The 15,512-nt window shown below is 35.7% G+C and overlaps 1 protein-coding gene across 3 annotated transcripts; it reads left to right on the top strand.

Moving 5' to 3' along the window:
• The first annotated feature begins 1,091 nt into the window (after positions 1-1,091).
• On the top strand, positions 1,092-15,150 carry LOC136848107 (failed axon connections homolog). 3 transcript variants are annotated; one of them, XM_067120321.1, is made up of 8 exons: positions 1,122-1,227; positions 1,456-1,961; positions 5,389-5,535; positions 7,821-7,953; positions 8,250-8,443; positions 12,330-12,538; positions 13,032-13,148; positions 14,916-15,150. In XM_067120321.1, the coding sequence occupies exons 2-8, from the start codon at positions 1,801-1,803 to the stop codon at positions 15,020-15,022; spliced, it is 1,068 nt and encodes a 355-aa protein (XP_066976422.1). In that variant the 5' UTR covers positions 1,122-1,227; positions 1,456-1,800; the 3' UTR covers positions 15,023-15,150. The 3 variants fall into 3 exon arrangements, with proteins under 3 accessions (XP_066976423.1, XP_066976422.1, XP_066976424.1); XM_067120322.1 differs by lacking the exon at positions 1,456-1,961 and having other exon boundaries at positions 1,092-1,227; XM_067120323.1 differs by lacking the exons at positions 1,122-1,227; positions 1,456-1,961 and adding an exon at positions 1,267-1,288.
• The last annotated feature ends 362 nt before the right edge of the window (positions 15,151-15,512 follow it).

Raw genomic sequence — 15,512 nt, 5'->3', positions numbered from 1 at the left:
CGATGAAATTAAAATGTTTCTCGCAGTTGAGCACAAGTTGCTGTGGTAACAGGCGTTTCACTTATCAATAGCATATTGTTGCCAGTAGTCTTATGAACAGTTACTAATACAGATAGTAGGACTATACTATAAATGTCTGATTATCTCCAGGGTAGAATACGTAAGCTGCTGTGAGCAAATCTTTTATTAACAAACAAACTCTTAGTCTGTAATGCTCGCTGAGTGGCCCGCGTGGGATTATACAGTGTTGCCAATTTAGCGACTTTGTCGCTAGATCTAGAGATATTAGTTTCTAACTAGCGACTTTCTTCAGCAGTTAGCGACATAGCAAAAATCTAGAGATATTTAGAAATATCTAGTGACAATTCTAGAGAGTTTTGTATTTGTTAGATGTTTTGATAAAAATAAATATCAAATTGCATAGATTTCATCGCACACATGAATCTTGGTTTCATTCTGTATGGCGAGAACAGTTACGTTTTGAACATGTCATATACCTGTCCGTTTGGCAAGCAATTCTCGCTTCATTCGCAGCCCGCTCGGGCCGCTCGTCGTCACTCAGTATATGAGTTCCAACTTCATTTATTATAATATACATACACATATACGGTGCATGTATATATACAGTATACACACACACACACACACATATATATATATATATATATATATATATATATATATATATATATATATATATATATATATATATATATATATATATATATATATAATGTCTCTCTCTCCGCACACACACACATAAATATCATATATAATGAAATGCTTTCTTCGGAAAATAATAAATGTTCACGCTGCTTTTTACATATTTAACAGTATCACATCTCTATACCAGTACAGTGAATTTCAAACGTAAAAAAAAGTTAGTATATTAACATATTGAGATAGAGTACTTGATATTTCATTTTGTTATGTGATTATTATAGGCTGCAGTTGTCTATAATAATGAGGAAAAAAAAAAAAGATGGGAAGGGGAGGGAGAGATCATCTTGTCTAGCGACATTTGATAAAGAATTTAGCGACATTCTAGCGAGTTTTAGGGGGCGAGCCTAGCGACATTTGAAAAGTTGAGTTGGCAACTCTGCGTGGGAACAACTCAGTTGTCTAGCGGCATTGGAGGCAAACGAATTCGTTTGCTTCAGTGTCAGTGCAAGTGTCGTCGGTCGTCTGTGTCTTTTGTGAACGCGAAAAAACCTCTTGTCTTTTGTGGTACTTGATCCATTGTTTTCTAAATTTGTGCTGTACTGATAAAAAAAAAAAATAATGAATGGTAGGTCGTTATCAGTGTGAATGAAGTGCAGCATGGAATGCTGCAGGGTGTGGATTGTTGCCGAAAACTGCCAGGACAAAGAATTGGTGTAATGAATCCCGTATTTATAGATGTATTATTGACGTTTATGGCTTGAACATGTTAATGCTTCAGTCGACTCGTTGCAGGGTGTAATATGAAAGAATTTAGAAACTTGTCGGCATGTCGATGATTCTTTCAAGTTCTGTTCGCTGACAGAATCTTTAAATCGGAAGATGCAATTAATAATTGTTTCAGGACTGTCCTAATATACAGTAGCTTGAAAGGCAATGTAATCAACCCTTTGTGGATTCTTACGTGCTAATAGCAGGACACGTGAAATGTTGAAACTATTTTCATCTAAATCTGGAGGAATACGAGAGAGAGCACACCCGTAGTACAACATGTTTTGTCTAGTTGTAACCAAGGTCCTTCAGATATACTCCTGAGTGTATTTGAAGGACCTTGGTTGTAATGTCCTTCTCAGGCAGCCCATGGCTGCAAACCAAGTCCCTCGGCTTGGTCGACCTTTCCCCTGCTGGATAAGGCCCCCACCCTACCCTCCCGGACAATACTCCGAGACCTGGCGGCCATGTACACTACATACATTATCCAGTCTCACTTATCCAATCTCAGGAAACAACTTTCTGCTTAGGTTAGTAAGAGCAGTGAATAGGCCTTAGGTATTACAGATACCAGTCAGTAGCACAAGTAAAAAGAGACTTAAAAAGGCGGAAGTGAATGAAAACTTTTTTTTTTTTTTTTTTTTTCATTAAAAGCCTTGGTCAAAGGGAATTGCTCCTAGATCATGTTTGTTCCTTGATGTTTGATTATTTGAACCCTTGTTTTTAAGAATGACTTAAAATTTGACGTGCTGAAACTGGCATAGGCCTACAAGAAACTTTCCCTTCTTCATTGGAAATTTACCAATGTATTTGGTAATCTTGATGATGTTAGTGAGTAAAGATTATTCGGTACTTTCAAAACTTTAAATTAATTCTTAAGTAAATAACTAGAAAAATTCAAGCTTTTAAGTAAAATGTTAAAGCAAATTCTAGCACATCTGCATGTAAGCTCAGATTCTCATGCCGTTAAAAAGCCGGATTCGTTTATTTGTCCTTAGCTTTGAAGGACCTCTCCAACAATTCTGCTTTGATATTTTTGTAAATTTATGCGAGGGTAGGCTTTGTAACTGGACAGGTGATTTTTATGGAGAGATCCGTTTCTAGATAAGGAACTTTTGTTGCGGATGTTGGTGATGGTGTTGGTGGGGGAGGGAGGAGATGTGTTGATTGCATTACCCAGTGTAGATATCATTCACCCCTTGTTGTAGTTAAAAATTCCAATGATTACAACATTCACTTGCTCAATCCAGTTTTTCTATGAAGAATCAAAAGTTTCTGGTTCCCAACCCCCAACAGGTAAGCAGGTAGGCAAATTTTAAAGAAATAGACTCATTTAGCAGCATGTTTGGTTAACCAGTAGGTAACGTAGTCAAGACGAGGCGCTTCGTGTCTTCAGCATAAGAGAGGGAGAGAGAATAAGGACCAAAAATGTTGCATTCCAGTATCAGATTTCTGCAGCCGGATTTCAAGCATTTCCTGTTTAGTAATTTTTTTTTCTTTGCCGGGTGTCTTGTGTCATTTGATGCACATATGATGTGGTAACAGAAGAGTTAACAGCAGTTTTGACACCCGTTATTTGGTTGTTATTGACTCATATAATTGAGTTAAATTGAAACTGACAGTTTACCTTATTCGGTTGGTGAAGTTTTTATAGGTATATTCCCATTTTCTCACCCTGCCTCTTAGTCTTTGTTGTGACCCACTCCAATCTTCTAGATTGCTTAAGGTTACCGAGCTTTGATACTTCCGATAAGAGTGCTACCCCATGGCCGGCGTTTTACGAAAGCGAATGTTCCAACGGCTCTTGGCATTCAGGTCGTCCATCCAAACGCTGCCCTGCCTATGTTGATCAACTGGACTGAACGAGAAGACTGCAAACGACAGGTTATGGAAGAATTAGTCTTAATACAGAAATAAACCGAAAATTCTTATTACTTAATTAAGTTCAGATATCATTATTGTTGAGGATTATATCGATATAGTAATATTTTCGAAATGATGATCAATATTTGTTAATTACTACTGTAGAACATGGTCTGTGTTTGTATTGCTGCGTCGTTATAAAAAAATACTTATTATCTGAAATACACGTATTCATGGTGGATAGGTATATAAGAAATAAATACGGTAGCATTCAGTCAACCGTTTCGGTCAAGCCTTCCGGCAGCAAAACTATTCGTCGAAGCGCATAATAGCACTACAAGACCGTGGACTCTGCGAATGTGTAATAGCAATATCTCCCGCTCAGACTAAATTATTCTGGTTTGTAACGTACTGAGTTACGTTCATGTCTCGCTCCGCCAAGCTTGAATTATTGATATAGCATACAATTTGTAATTTATTTTAAGAATTAAGGAGCTAAGCAGTGAACAATAACAACACAAGTAGAAGTGATTTATGATCTCACACGGGCGCGAGCATGGCTCGTTCGTTTTTAAACAGCCAATCTACTCTTGCCAAACTCGACCACAGTCAGGATCAGGATTCAGTTTTCTGGATCCTGACTGCTGTTTATGAAGATATGGATAGAATTCTGCAATCCGTGAACAAGTTTTGATCATGTAATGCATATATCTGTGTAATTTGGATATGTTTCGGTGTCGAGACAGTGCCGTAAAAGTGGCATATCCACTCGTTCATCTCCCAGTGCTTTTGGTAACAAGTTTATGCTATTTGTTAGGTTTCGTTTAGCGAACTATAGTGCCCATATGCTCAGAAATGACAATAATTTACGAGTGGGTTGGGACGGCAGTGGCCCCGCTCCCGAGTGATGTGGTTGTCCCGCAGCTCAGAACAGTGTGAGATGATGATGATGACAAATAAGTCTAAACGTGGAATTTCTTACCCATAAACGCTCGTATGTTGTCCATTGCGTTATATTGTATATAAAATTTCCATAATAGTAGTCCTGTATGAGGAGGTACGCGTGAACGCGGTGACTCAGTGTAGTTCGTTCTCGCTCTCACTCGGCCCATTGATAATTTAACCTTATTATGACTCATTGCTGTTCGCAACGAAACAATGCACGTGATATTGTGAATCGTCAATATCGTAGACACTTCTGGAGGTTTAATATCTACAAGCTCCTCCAGTTTACTCTACCATAACCAGTTTTTAGCATTCTATGCTCTTCCAAACATCTTACTTATTCCTACCATCGTAGCCTACTAGATTTTTGTAGGGATGGTAAAGTTCTGTTAACCAAGTTCTTGGTGCTGTTCTGTTTTCTTGTACAAGAATCAACGTCTTTGATCTTGTGGCTATAATCTATACAAGGAGCTTTTTATTTTTTGCCACAAAAGAGGTAGGCTACAATTCGTACAGAAATCAGAACTGATCTTAAGCAGTGGAGGAAAGAGGGAGAATTTGTAATCTTCCCATTTAAAACACATATATATACACACACACACACACACACACACACACATATATATATATATATATATATATATATATATATATATATATACATATACATATATGAATTTTATCACATCACCGTGATTCATATACAAGCATTAAGCTACAAACGTCCTTTAATGTCCAATTCTGCTCTACCTCGGAAATAATATATTTTCATATATGTTACTGAAGGGGAATTTTTAGTTGATAATAAGTTCGTCTTCCTGTGGGCTCGAACCACGGAAGACAGGAGCTCAGGACTACAGTGACGCCTTTACCCATACGGCCAACACGTTTGTAGCTTAATGCTTATACTGTTATACACACACACACACACACACACACACACACATATACATATATATATATATATATATATATATATATATATATATATATAATATATATATATAAATATATAAGAGAGATCTTTGTACTATCTGCATTAGTAAATCTAGACACTGTTTGTTGTCAAATATAAATATGAATATTGTTCTCTTGCATACACATCATTACCATGCACTCACATGTATTTATAATACAATATTTTGACAGGCGTTTGCGTGCCACGGGAGAAATGGTGTTTGGTTTCCTGACGGCGATCGGAGACACCCTGTGGGAATATGGGACATTTCTCACGCTCCTCTTGGTCTTGGTTTGCACCATTTCTGCTTTGAGCACTTGGAAGGAGGAGCTGCTCAGGTGAGTCATTCGAGGCTCAGATCATTTTAGAAACAATTTTTGTGAAGTTATCGTTTGCAGATCTGAAGGATGTTCTAAGTAAGTGAGAGAATTACTGCACTTATGAAAACCATCTGTACTGGACTGTACAGATGGTTTTCAGACCATCTGTACAGGACTATACAGATGGTTTTCAAACCATCTGTACAGGACTATACAGATGGTTTAAAATGATCAGAACTATTCTAAAACCAGAGAGGGGGGACATACAGTGTAAGAGATAGGTATAATGAGAGTGGCAGGTCTGTTGTCAAATATATGGTCACATAGAACAGAAATTTCCTGGTAAAGAGAGAGGATGATTCATGCTGGGGCAAATGTGGTGAGAACAATAGAATGATAGATGAAAACTCTACTGTTTAAAAATGCATGAATGCATGCGATTTCATACGTGACGTTAGTCATGCAGTGAATGAGGAATGTAAAACATTAGGAGAGGAGTCTGAGAAGATTACAGACAGAACTGGCCGTGGATACCGATTCTGAGTAGCTGTGAAAATATGTGGTTTCATAAATATTCAGTGTATGAAAAAAAAATTGTGACCTTATTGATGAAATGTTTGGCGTAACTTTGACTGAAACTGGTTGATTGAGTATGGAAATGCTAAAACTCTTGAAATGACACCCAGAGCACAAGCGTTTTCATATATCCCTAGAACAGAGAATAGGATGAGGAGAGGAATTCTTTGTTCTATACTCATTTTCGAGAATTAGGATGGAAGAAGAGGTTGAGGTTGAAAGTTTCGAACATTCGTATATCAGCTTTGAGTCTGGAGTGTTGAAGTTTGTATTTATAGTGATTTACAGACTCCAGATACTAGAACTAGCTTGTTTCTGGCAGATATCTTGTTATACTGAGGGGACTCCACATAGCAAGCGCAAATATCTGTGTGGATTTTAATTTCTGGTATGAGGACACCAAAAGTCAAGATGTCAGTGAGTTTAGGCAAATGAAGAAAATGTTCATTTTGTTAACAGGGTAGGTAACTTTACATTGAGTGCTGGACGAATGTTAGTTGTCTGTAATAAGGAGCATAATCTCGTTCTAGAGTGTATGCTGAGATTCCTTTTCTGAAAGAGAAAAAGGAAGAGGAATGTTGAAAAAGTTCAGTTCAGAAACAAAATTAATTTCGATCCTTGTGTGTTAGTCGATAAAGTTGCTTCTGTTTTGTGACTGCTGTACCTAGTGAACGCAGGCTTAATGATACATACAGGATAAACTAGTATGAGTTTTTTTTTTTGTATATTATTTTATTTTCTGAGATGCAGCCAACAAGTTGAGGAAGAATGTTGGATTTAGAGATTTCAGATTTGCAGTCCATGAAAGACTGAAGATAGTAAGACTAAGTCTATAGCCTTGCTATTTTGGTGGGTTCTGCGTGGCTTGCAAATTTTCAATTTCTCATTCTTATTCGTTTAGCTGCTCAACAAGTCTTTCTTGTTCGTGGTGTTATGGTAATGCAGATTTAACAGTTGATATGGAGCTTGCCGTGTGATTACAGTTGATAGCTGCGCAAATGTTTATATGATAAATAAATGTGCAGATTATCCAGGGCGTCTTCGGCAGATGGGGGCCAGATAGAGAGACGTGTATTTGGGCTGGTAGATAATATAAGCAAAGATAAAGTGGGTGATATCAAAGATAGATTAGGTTTTGAATATGTATATGAATAAAGTTGAGGGCTGGGCGTTTGTTTAACGGCTGTACTAATACATCGAGAGTGGGTATAACTTACAGTCTGGTTCAAAATAAACCAGAAACGACGCCCAGTATTGAGTCTTGTAGTTATAAATTTGGAGTTTGTCACGTATGCGCATTTACTAATTGTATGTGCATGCATTCCTGCTTTTGAATGCATCTGGAGATGCTCTATACACACACCGTATAAACACTGGTATTAAGGCCTTCAAGCCATGAAATCTTAGACATTTCTTATCCATTTTCGTCGTATTTCATTTATTTCCTTGAAACTTCAAGTTCCTCGTGATGGTTAGCCTATATAAGTGGCAGTTTTGTCATTCCTGATGCGAGTTCACATTGTGAGGAATCGAATATATAATTACCCCTATCTTTTTATTTTCTATATATTAATTTATTTACTTTTTGTAGACTTATCACCCAGTCTCAAATTGTAAGAATTCGCTAAAGGAACAAAACATTGTATGAAATTTGGTAATTTTAATAGAATAGGGGGTTATACAGATTTTGGATTTACAGGCAAGTTATGTATTTGTTCATCTTCCAGGAAGGAATGGAGTGCTGCTGGAAAGGACGTCGTGGTCCTCCATACCTTCGGTCGAGGATATGTATGCCCTCATATGTCGCCCTTCGGCCTGAAACTCGAGACCTATCTTAGGATGGCAGGGTACAAGATTCAGGTGGGACAGTAGCTTTTTAAAAGGTTCATAAATTTGCTGCGCATATTTCCTTAGTATGAGTTACGAATACGTTTCTTTTTCCACGAATTACGAAGAGAGAGAGAGAGAGATAATAGTATTCAAGTCATAACTTTGTTAGTTACCAGCTGCATTTTATAATAGTGATCATCCTACATAGCGAATGAGTATTGTTGACTTCTATTTAATAATTTTAAATCGAACTAAAAATAACGTTCTACTTTAGTGACCGTTTGGGAGAAAGTTCTGTATATTTTTATAGCAAACGTTTTCTGCAGATAGAGGAAAAGGCTCCCACGAGCTCCAAGGGCAAGTCCCCCTGGATAACACTGAACGGAGTCGACATAACGGATTCGCAGTTAATCATCGATCATCTGTCAGCCAACAACAAGAGTTTCAGCAGTCACTTGTCGGACAAAGAGAGAGCGATTGCCAACGCCTTCCAGATTATGGTTGACGAACATCTCTACTGGTTCGTATTTTTATAGAATTATTAAAGTTTTCTTTTTATTTAATGCGTATTATGCCTTGATATTAGTTTGTCTATAACGTGATGCTCCTTTATAAATTTCTGTGTCTCGCTCCGGGCGTACATGCGCTTGTGAATGTGTGTACATTTAGATAGGTACCTTTGCATAGAGCACTTGATGTAGGCTTTTAATAGGAACTAACGCATTTAAAAGTAAAAATCAGTGGGAAGCAAACATCGCTTATGTACAGTCACACATGGAAATACTCAAGGCTTTTTAAAACAAAATAAGCTAGGCGTGGTGGAAATGAAGATGAGTGGAATGACGAGAAGAGATGGGATGAGAAATGAATACATCGAGGGATCAGCAAAAGTTGCTGAAGTGTCAAAGAAAGACCGAAGAGGCAAGACTGAAATGATTTGGCACCTGATGAGGCTGAGGCTGGTGATGAGCGATATGTTGCAGGAAAGGTAAGGGCAACGTAAGTGATTGGGACATGAAGGGAAGAACGGCTTAAAAGAATATGAGAGACTGCATTAAAGAAGACATAAGAGAGAGAGAGAGAGAAATAAACGAAAAGGAGACACACACGGTAGAAACACCTGGAAAAGGGTTTTTAAAAACAGCGTCCCCGACTAGGGATTAAGTTGAGGAGAAGAAGAATTAAATTGGGGTGGTGTTAAAGAGGATTGGCTGAGGTTAAAGCAAAGATAATAAAATTTTGCCATTAACATGAACTAGTCAAGCTGTTATTTTGAATTTTAGATAACGCGAAGGACCTTTTGAGTCAACCTTCGAAAAAATTATTTAAGCTCGGAGGGGAATTGTAGGAATAGTTCGTATCTGGCGGCCCCTGGAGACAGAGCGGAAAGGAGGAATGAAAGTGATAGCGTTGGAGTACACTTGTAGTCGACCTAACTTGACGTAATCTAACCTTGATAGCGACAAACCGGTAAAGGGGGCGCTTTTGTTGGGGGGACTGATGTCGTCGCCTTCAGACTCCCATGAACGTTCACTCAGCCTGGGTTAGGTACTGTCATCGGAAGCGTCTCTTCAGCTCTAAAGAGAAGTACTCAGCTCTATAACGTTAACAACATGCCAGAAGTCTTTTACTTTGGGTTACTAACTTTATCGAGTGTGGACCCGTTATCCTCTTTACGAAGTCGGCACCATATCAAAGTTGTAAGGAACTGAAGGTATCATGACGCTCATATTTGCACTGTTGTGTCTAGACTTGTTGAAGTTGTTTTAACAAAAAGGAACTGGGTACCATCTTTCTTACTGTGACATTGAAAAAAAAGGAAAGGTTCTGGCAACCGTTCCTTTACGTTATTTTTCAGTAATTTAAGTACCGTTCACAAAAGATAAAAATATATTTAGTTGTAATTTGATGTAATGTTTTTGAAACTAAACATTTCTCGAAGCAGCTAATAGCAGTGGCAAAATGGAAAAATCGGGAATATTGTATCTAATGGAACACTGCTGTAACGAACATTGTCGACCCAGCTTCCCACGCGGAGAGTTGTTGAGAAATTGGTCGAGCGAAGCGGGCTGACAAGATGACTTTTCTTCAGTGGTTTATGATATGCCCATATGGTAAACGAATCTTCGTTTCCCTGTTATTATCTCAGCATTTTCCTGGTTTTTCTTGCGGCACATATTGGTAGTCTTCTGTGAAAGCTCACTCGGCAAGTTGATGCCTTTGAAGTTTGTTCAGTAATGAAGCATTCCTCATTTTGAATAACAATAATAATACTAATGAAATAAAATTAATGTTGGGAAAATAAATGAATCCAAGATTTTGTCTTTTCACAATTAAACTGGTTTTAAGAATCCGTCTTGTGTCAATCTTAAAAGTGAAAGCTGTTTGGAATGGACTGAATCAACTTTGAGAACTTTAACAGAAACAGTGCAGAAAGATTAGAGAATGTAAATCATTCCATTTTTTTCTGTTTTGAAAAATGTAACTTATAATGAGTGAACACAGATTATTTCTAGGTATTGCTAGAGACTTTACTATCATTAATATAAAGGAAATGTGATCATAACTTAACGACTTGTTTATCTTAAAAGTTAACCAAAAAATCAAACTGATTGAAGGGATATTGTAAGATAATTGGATATAATAGATTGCAAAAATTGGTAATTTCAAGAGATAAACGGAAAGATTTAGATTCATTATGATTCGGTTGTATTAAGTGAGAGGGACATTGTATGTGAGAGAGAAAGGGAAAGGATACATTTTGATTTGATTGGTTGTATAATGTGAACGGGGCATTTTATATATATATATATATATATATATATATATATATATATATATATATATATATATATATATATATATATATATATATATATATATATATATATATATATATATATATATATATTATCATATGAGATACATAGTATATATATATATATATATATATATATATATATATATATATATATATATATATATATATATATATATATATATATATATATATATATATATATATATATATATATATATATATATATATATATATATATATATATATATATATATATATATATATATATATATATATATATATATATATATATATATATAGATAGAGAGAGAGAGAGAGAGAGAGAGAGAGAGAGAGAGAGAGAGAGAGAGAGAGATTTAATAAGTTTTTTTTATTAAAGGAATATTGTAGGATAATGGGGTATCATAGATTGCAAAGATTGGTCCTTAAGGAAGAGAGATTCAGTATGATTCGGTTGTGTAAAGGGAGAGGGACATTGTATGTGATAGAGGGGGAGAGAGATTCATTATGATTCGGTTGTATTAAGTGAGAGGGACATTGTATGAGTGAGAGAGAGAGAGAGAGAGAGAGAGAGAGAGAGATCCATTATAATTCGGTTGTATTAAGTGAGAGGGACATTGTACGAGAGAGAGAGAGAGAGATTCAATATGATTCGGTTGCACTAAGTGAGAGGGACATGGTATTGTATGTGAGTGATAGGGAGGTAAGCTTTTCTTCTCTTACCAGGAAATGACTGAGATTCCCAGAAGTATATGGTGTGGCTTGCAGCTGGAATGAATGGACTTTTTATTATCTGTATGTGGAATGGTAATGGGCAAATGATGAGTTTCCAGTGTGATTATCAGATGATTTTGAATGGGGCGCGACGTTTTCTTTTGCTGTGGTCTTCTGACTTGGCTATTCATACGTACATGACCACGCATATGTGTGAGCGTATACATTTCTTTTTCACAATATAGATATAAGCATTCCTACCTACTTTCATATATATATATATATATATATATATATATATATATATATATATATATATATATATATACATATATATATATTATATATATATATATATATATATATATATATATATATATATATATATATATATATATATATATATATATATATGTGTGTGTGTGTGTGTGTGTGTATTTGTTTTTCTAATTTGTTGATATATACTGTATATTATATATTTTTTCTAATTTATTGATATATATATTATATATACATATTTTCTAATTTATTTGCCATTTGTTTCTTATTTCTTTTAAATTTGTCGAGGCTCTTAAATTTTAAACCTTCTATGAGAATTGTGTGGTAATTGTGGATGTTTATTACATGTATGAATGAAATTCGAATTTTTTTTTGCTACTAAAATTATCGTTAACAAAATAAATTTCTTAATTATCATTTTCAGATCTTTTATGACGAGTATTTTATTTTAAATGCTTTTGAAGGAAGTGCGTTTACTCTTTCTGTTATTTTTGTTTAATAAAGTTCACTATTGGAAAAATTTTGTAGATATTGGTTATTCTTGTCCTTTTGATAACCATTGTGAAAAAAATGACTTTTTTTTTTTTTCCAGGGGCTTGGTAAGATACCGATACCTGACAGATCCCCACATCCGGGCATTTGAACTGACTTCCGTGTACCCCAAGTGGATCAGGTACATGGTCCCATTGATGAGGTATCTATTTAGGAAGGCACTTCGTGCCCAGGGCATCGGTAGGCACAGCGATGCTGAAGTGCTGGAGATTATGAGAAAGGATCTCGAGAGCATCTCGATCTACTTGGGTAATTTGAGAGTTTTTTTTTTTATTGATTTCTACACTCCATTTTTAAGATGAAGAATAGTCTCTCTCTCTCTCTCTCTCTCTCTCTCTCTCTCTCTCTCTCTCTCTCTCTCTCTCTACACCATTCTTAAGATGGAAAGTGATCTCGCTCACTTTTGAGGAAAAGGGATCTTACTCGAACATGTTTAAGATGAAGAATTTCTCTCTCTCTCTCTCTCTCTCTCTCTCTCTCTCTCTCTCTCTCTCTCTCTCTCTCTCTCCCCTTCTATCAGATGGAAAATTGTCCATCGCCTTCTTTGGTAATAATCCATACTTATACAGTATCCTTCCTTTACAAAATTTGGAAGTCATTAAGACTCCTTCCTTTACAAATGTTAAAATGACAAGTCCTATAAATTATAATTTTGTTTTTATGACTGCGACGATGGCCCTAATGGTCGTAATACGGCCTGGAGTATCGAGTACTGTACATCAACTTTATTTTCTTTTCGAAGGGGAGAAGCCCTTCATGATGGGAGACGAACCCTGCGAGGTTGACTGCTCCGTCTTTGGACAACTCGGCCAACTATTATGGAATGCTCCGGACTCGCCCTATTACACGATGGTGACAGGTACAGTGTGATGTCCAGAGCTTTTGATATGTATTCCTTACGGCATAGTTTACCACCTTTCCTCCAAAACTTTGCACTGGGTAGCTCATATTGGTGACAAAATTGAAGTAATCTTGTTCAAGTGACACACGAGTATGTCCATTTCTATTATGGCTCCAAACAGAAGATCGGTTACTTGGTGCAAAATCTGGCAACCAGATGCTAAAAGGTTCCTGAAAACAGCTCGATATTCGCGCTATTGTTCTTAATTGACACCAAGTAAACCATAAGCAACAGAGTGCTATAGTTTAGTCTTACATCACTTTTTAATTGAAATTGCTCATTATTTTGAGTTAATATCAATGTTGAAGTCAGTTAATTTGCGTGTGATGTTCTTGTTTTTTTTTTGTATGAATTTTATCAAGTAAAGTATTTGATTCTTCTGTCTGTTAATAACGAGATTCTGGTGAAAAGTAATAATAAAGCCTAAACAATAAAATATCGAGAATAGAAGCGTGTTAACAGCTCACTGCTCAATTTATCTAACGTTCGCAATTCCAGATGAATAAATTGAAATGCAACATTTAACTATTCTGTTTTCGAAAATTTTCGAAACTGATGAAAGGCAAATTTCTACCGTCATTTTAACATACCTGTGTTTGTTTAGTTTGATTTATCTGCAATTTTAGTGTGTGCTTTGATCACATATAGGCATTATATTTCTGGGACCTCGTTAAGCTTGTCTGATTGAGTGTATGCACATTCAGAATAGTAGTGATAGTGATAATTACAGTAGTCACTTTGAATAACTTTAAATTCACGCTGCGGACGACTTGGAGCGCCCGCTTACCCACTTATTCGCTTTTAGGAAAATTGTGTTGTTAATAATAATAATAATAAATCTTATTACGTATTTTTGCCTACTCATTTTACATGTAGCAGCTGTCTTGACAATCGAAACTAAGGATGTATTAGTTGATAGGTTGAAACTTTGGACATTTTGCAACCAAATATGCGTTCATATTAAAAAATGATGACTTGGTCTCAAGTAGGTTAACATTGCAAAATGCCGGGTATTGAAATAAAAAAGTCTGAAGTATTGCTTAGCAAAGAAAGTGTATTGTGCTTGCCAGGCAACGTCGAACTCAAGGTACTTGTATTTGAAATGATGTTCCATGGTTATATATGTGTTACAGGTAGATAACGAAACCAGGCATTTCGCGAACTGCCCGAAATTTCAGGCAGATAGCGAAATGCACTTAGGGACATTTGACTAAACACGTCGAAACAGTGACTCACCTACACAGTTTCACCGTGTTTAGTACTAGCCCCTGAAGGGTCAAATGTATTTCGCCAGGCAGTTCGTGAAATGTCTGGTTTCGTTTTCTTTTTTTGTATATATATATATATATATATATATATATATATATATATATATATATATATATATATATGTTTATTGTATGTATATGTGTTTGTGTCTGTATGATTGTGTTTGTGTGTGAAGTCACATATAGTTATGTGCTTGTATATATATAATATATATATATATATATATATATATATATATATATATATATATATATATATATATATATATATATATATATATATATATATACATGTGTGTGTGTGTGTAATCTGTAGATAAATATTTACGCTTGCTAAAGGTCTTAGAAATTAACCGTCATTACCTCTCTATCAATCTATATCACAGACACATGATTAGCTGTAAGGGTTTTCACGGTCGTTTGTTTTTAATTTGTAACTTTTTGTCCGTACTTCCAGAGGATTTCCCAAACCTCCAGCAATATTGCCTTCGCATGAAAGAGAAGTTTTGGCCGGATTGGGAGGAGGTCCTTGACAAACCTCTTAAAGATGTGCATGGACTCTAGGAGCGAGAGCTGGTGTGTATTCTTTGTAGTCAGTTCAACATAACATCAGGACAAACAGCAGTAGATATGAGATGTCGTTGTGATAATGTTGTTATTTTTTTCAAGTTATTATAAAGTAAATTTTTAAATTTATTTCATTCATCCTCCGTTGTGATTTCGAGGTCCCATTGGCATTTTTGTGTTGTTGGTAATACTTGTAAAAAATATATATATATATATATAAAAATATTTATATATATATGTATATATATATATATATATATATATATATATATATATATATATTGTGTGTGTGTGTTTGAATACTAAGCGTAGACAGGCTGATATGACATTTCCAGTTTAAAACCCACTGAGTCTGTTGGCCCAACAGTGACTTACGTATGTGATGGTCGAAACTAAGACGAAGTACAACAGCGCTGAATGACCATATAGGTCCCAGTGCTTGGGCCAAGGAACGCCATCCCGAAAGACAGTGAAAACCGAAAAGGTT

Source organism: Macrobrachium rosenbergii, chromosome 18 (genome assembly GCF_040412425.1).
Source record: "Macrobrachium rosenbergii isolate ZJJX-2024 chromosome 18, ASM4041242v1, whole genome shotgun sequence".
Taxonomy (NCBI): domain Eukaryota; kingdom Metazoa; phylum Arthropoda; class Malacostraca; order Decapoda; family Palaemonidae; genus Macrobrachium; species Macrobrachium rosenbergii.
Note: the sequence above shows the minus strand (reverse complement) of the source record. Positions and strands in the feature narration are given on the sequence as shown.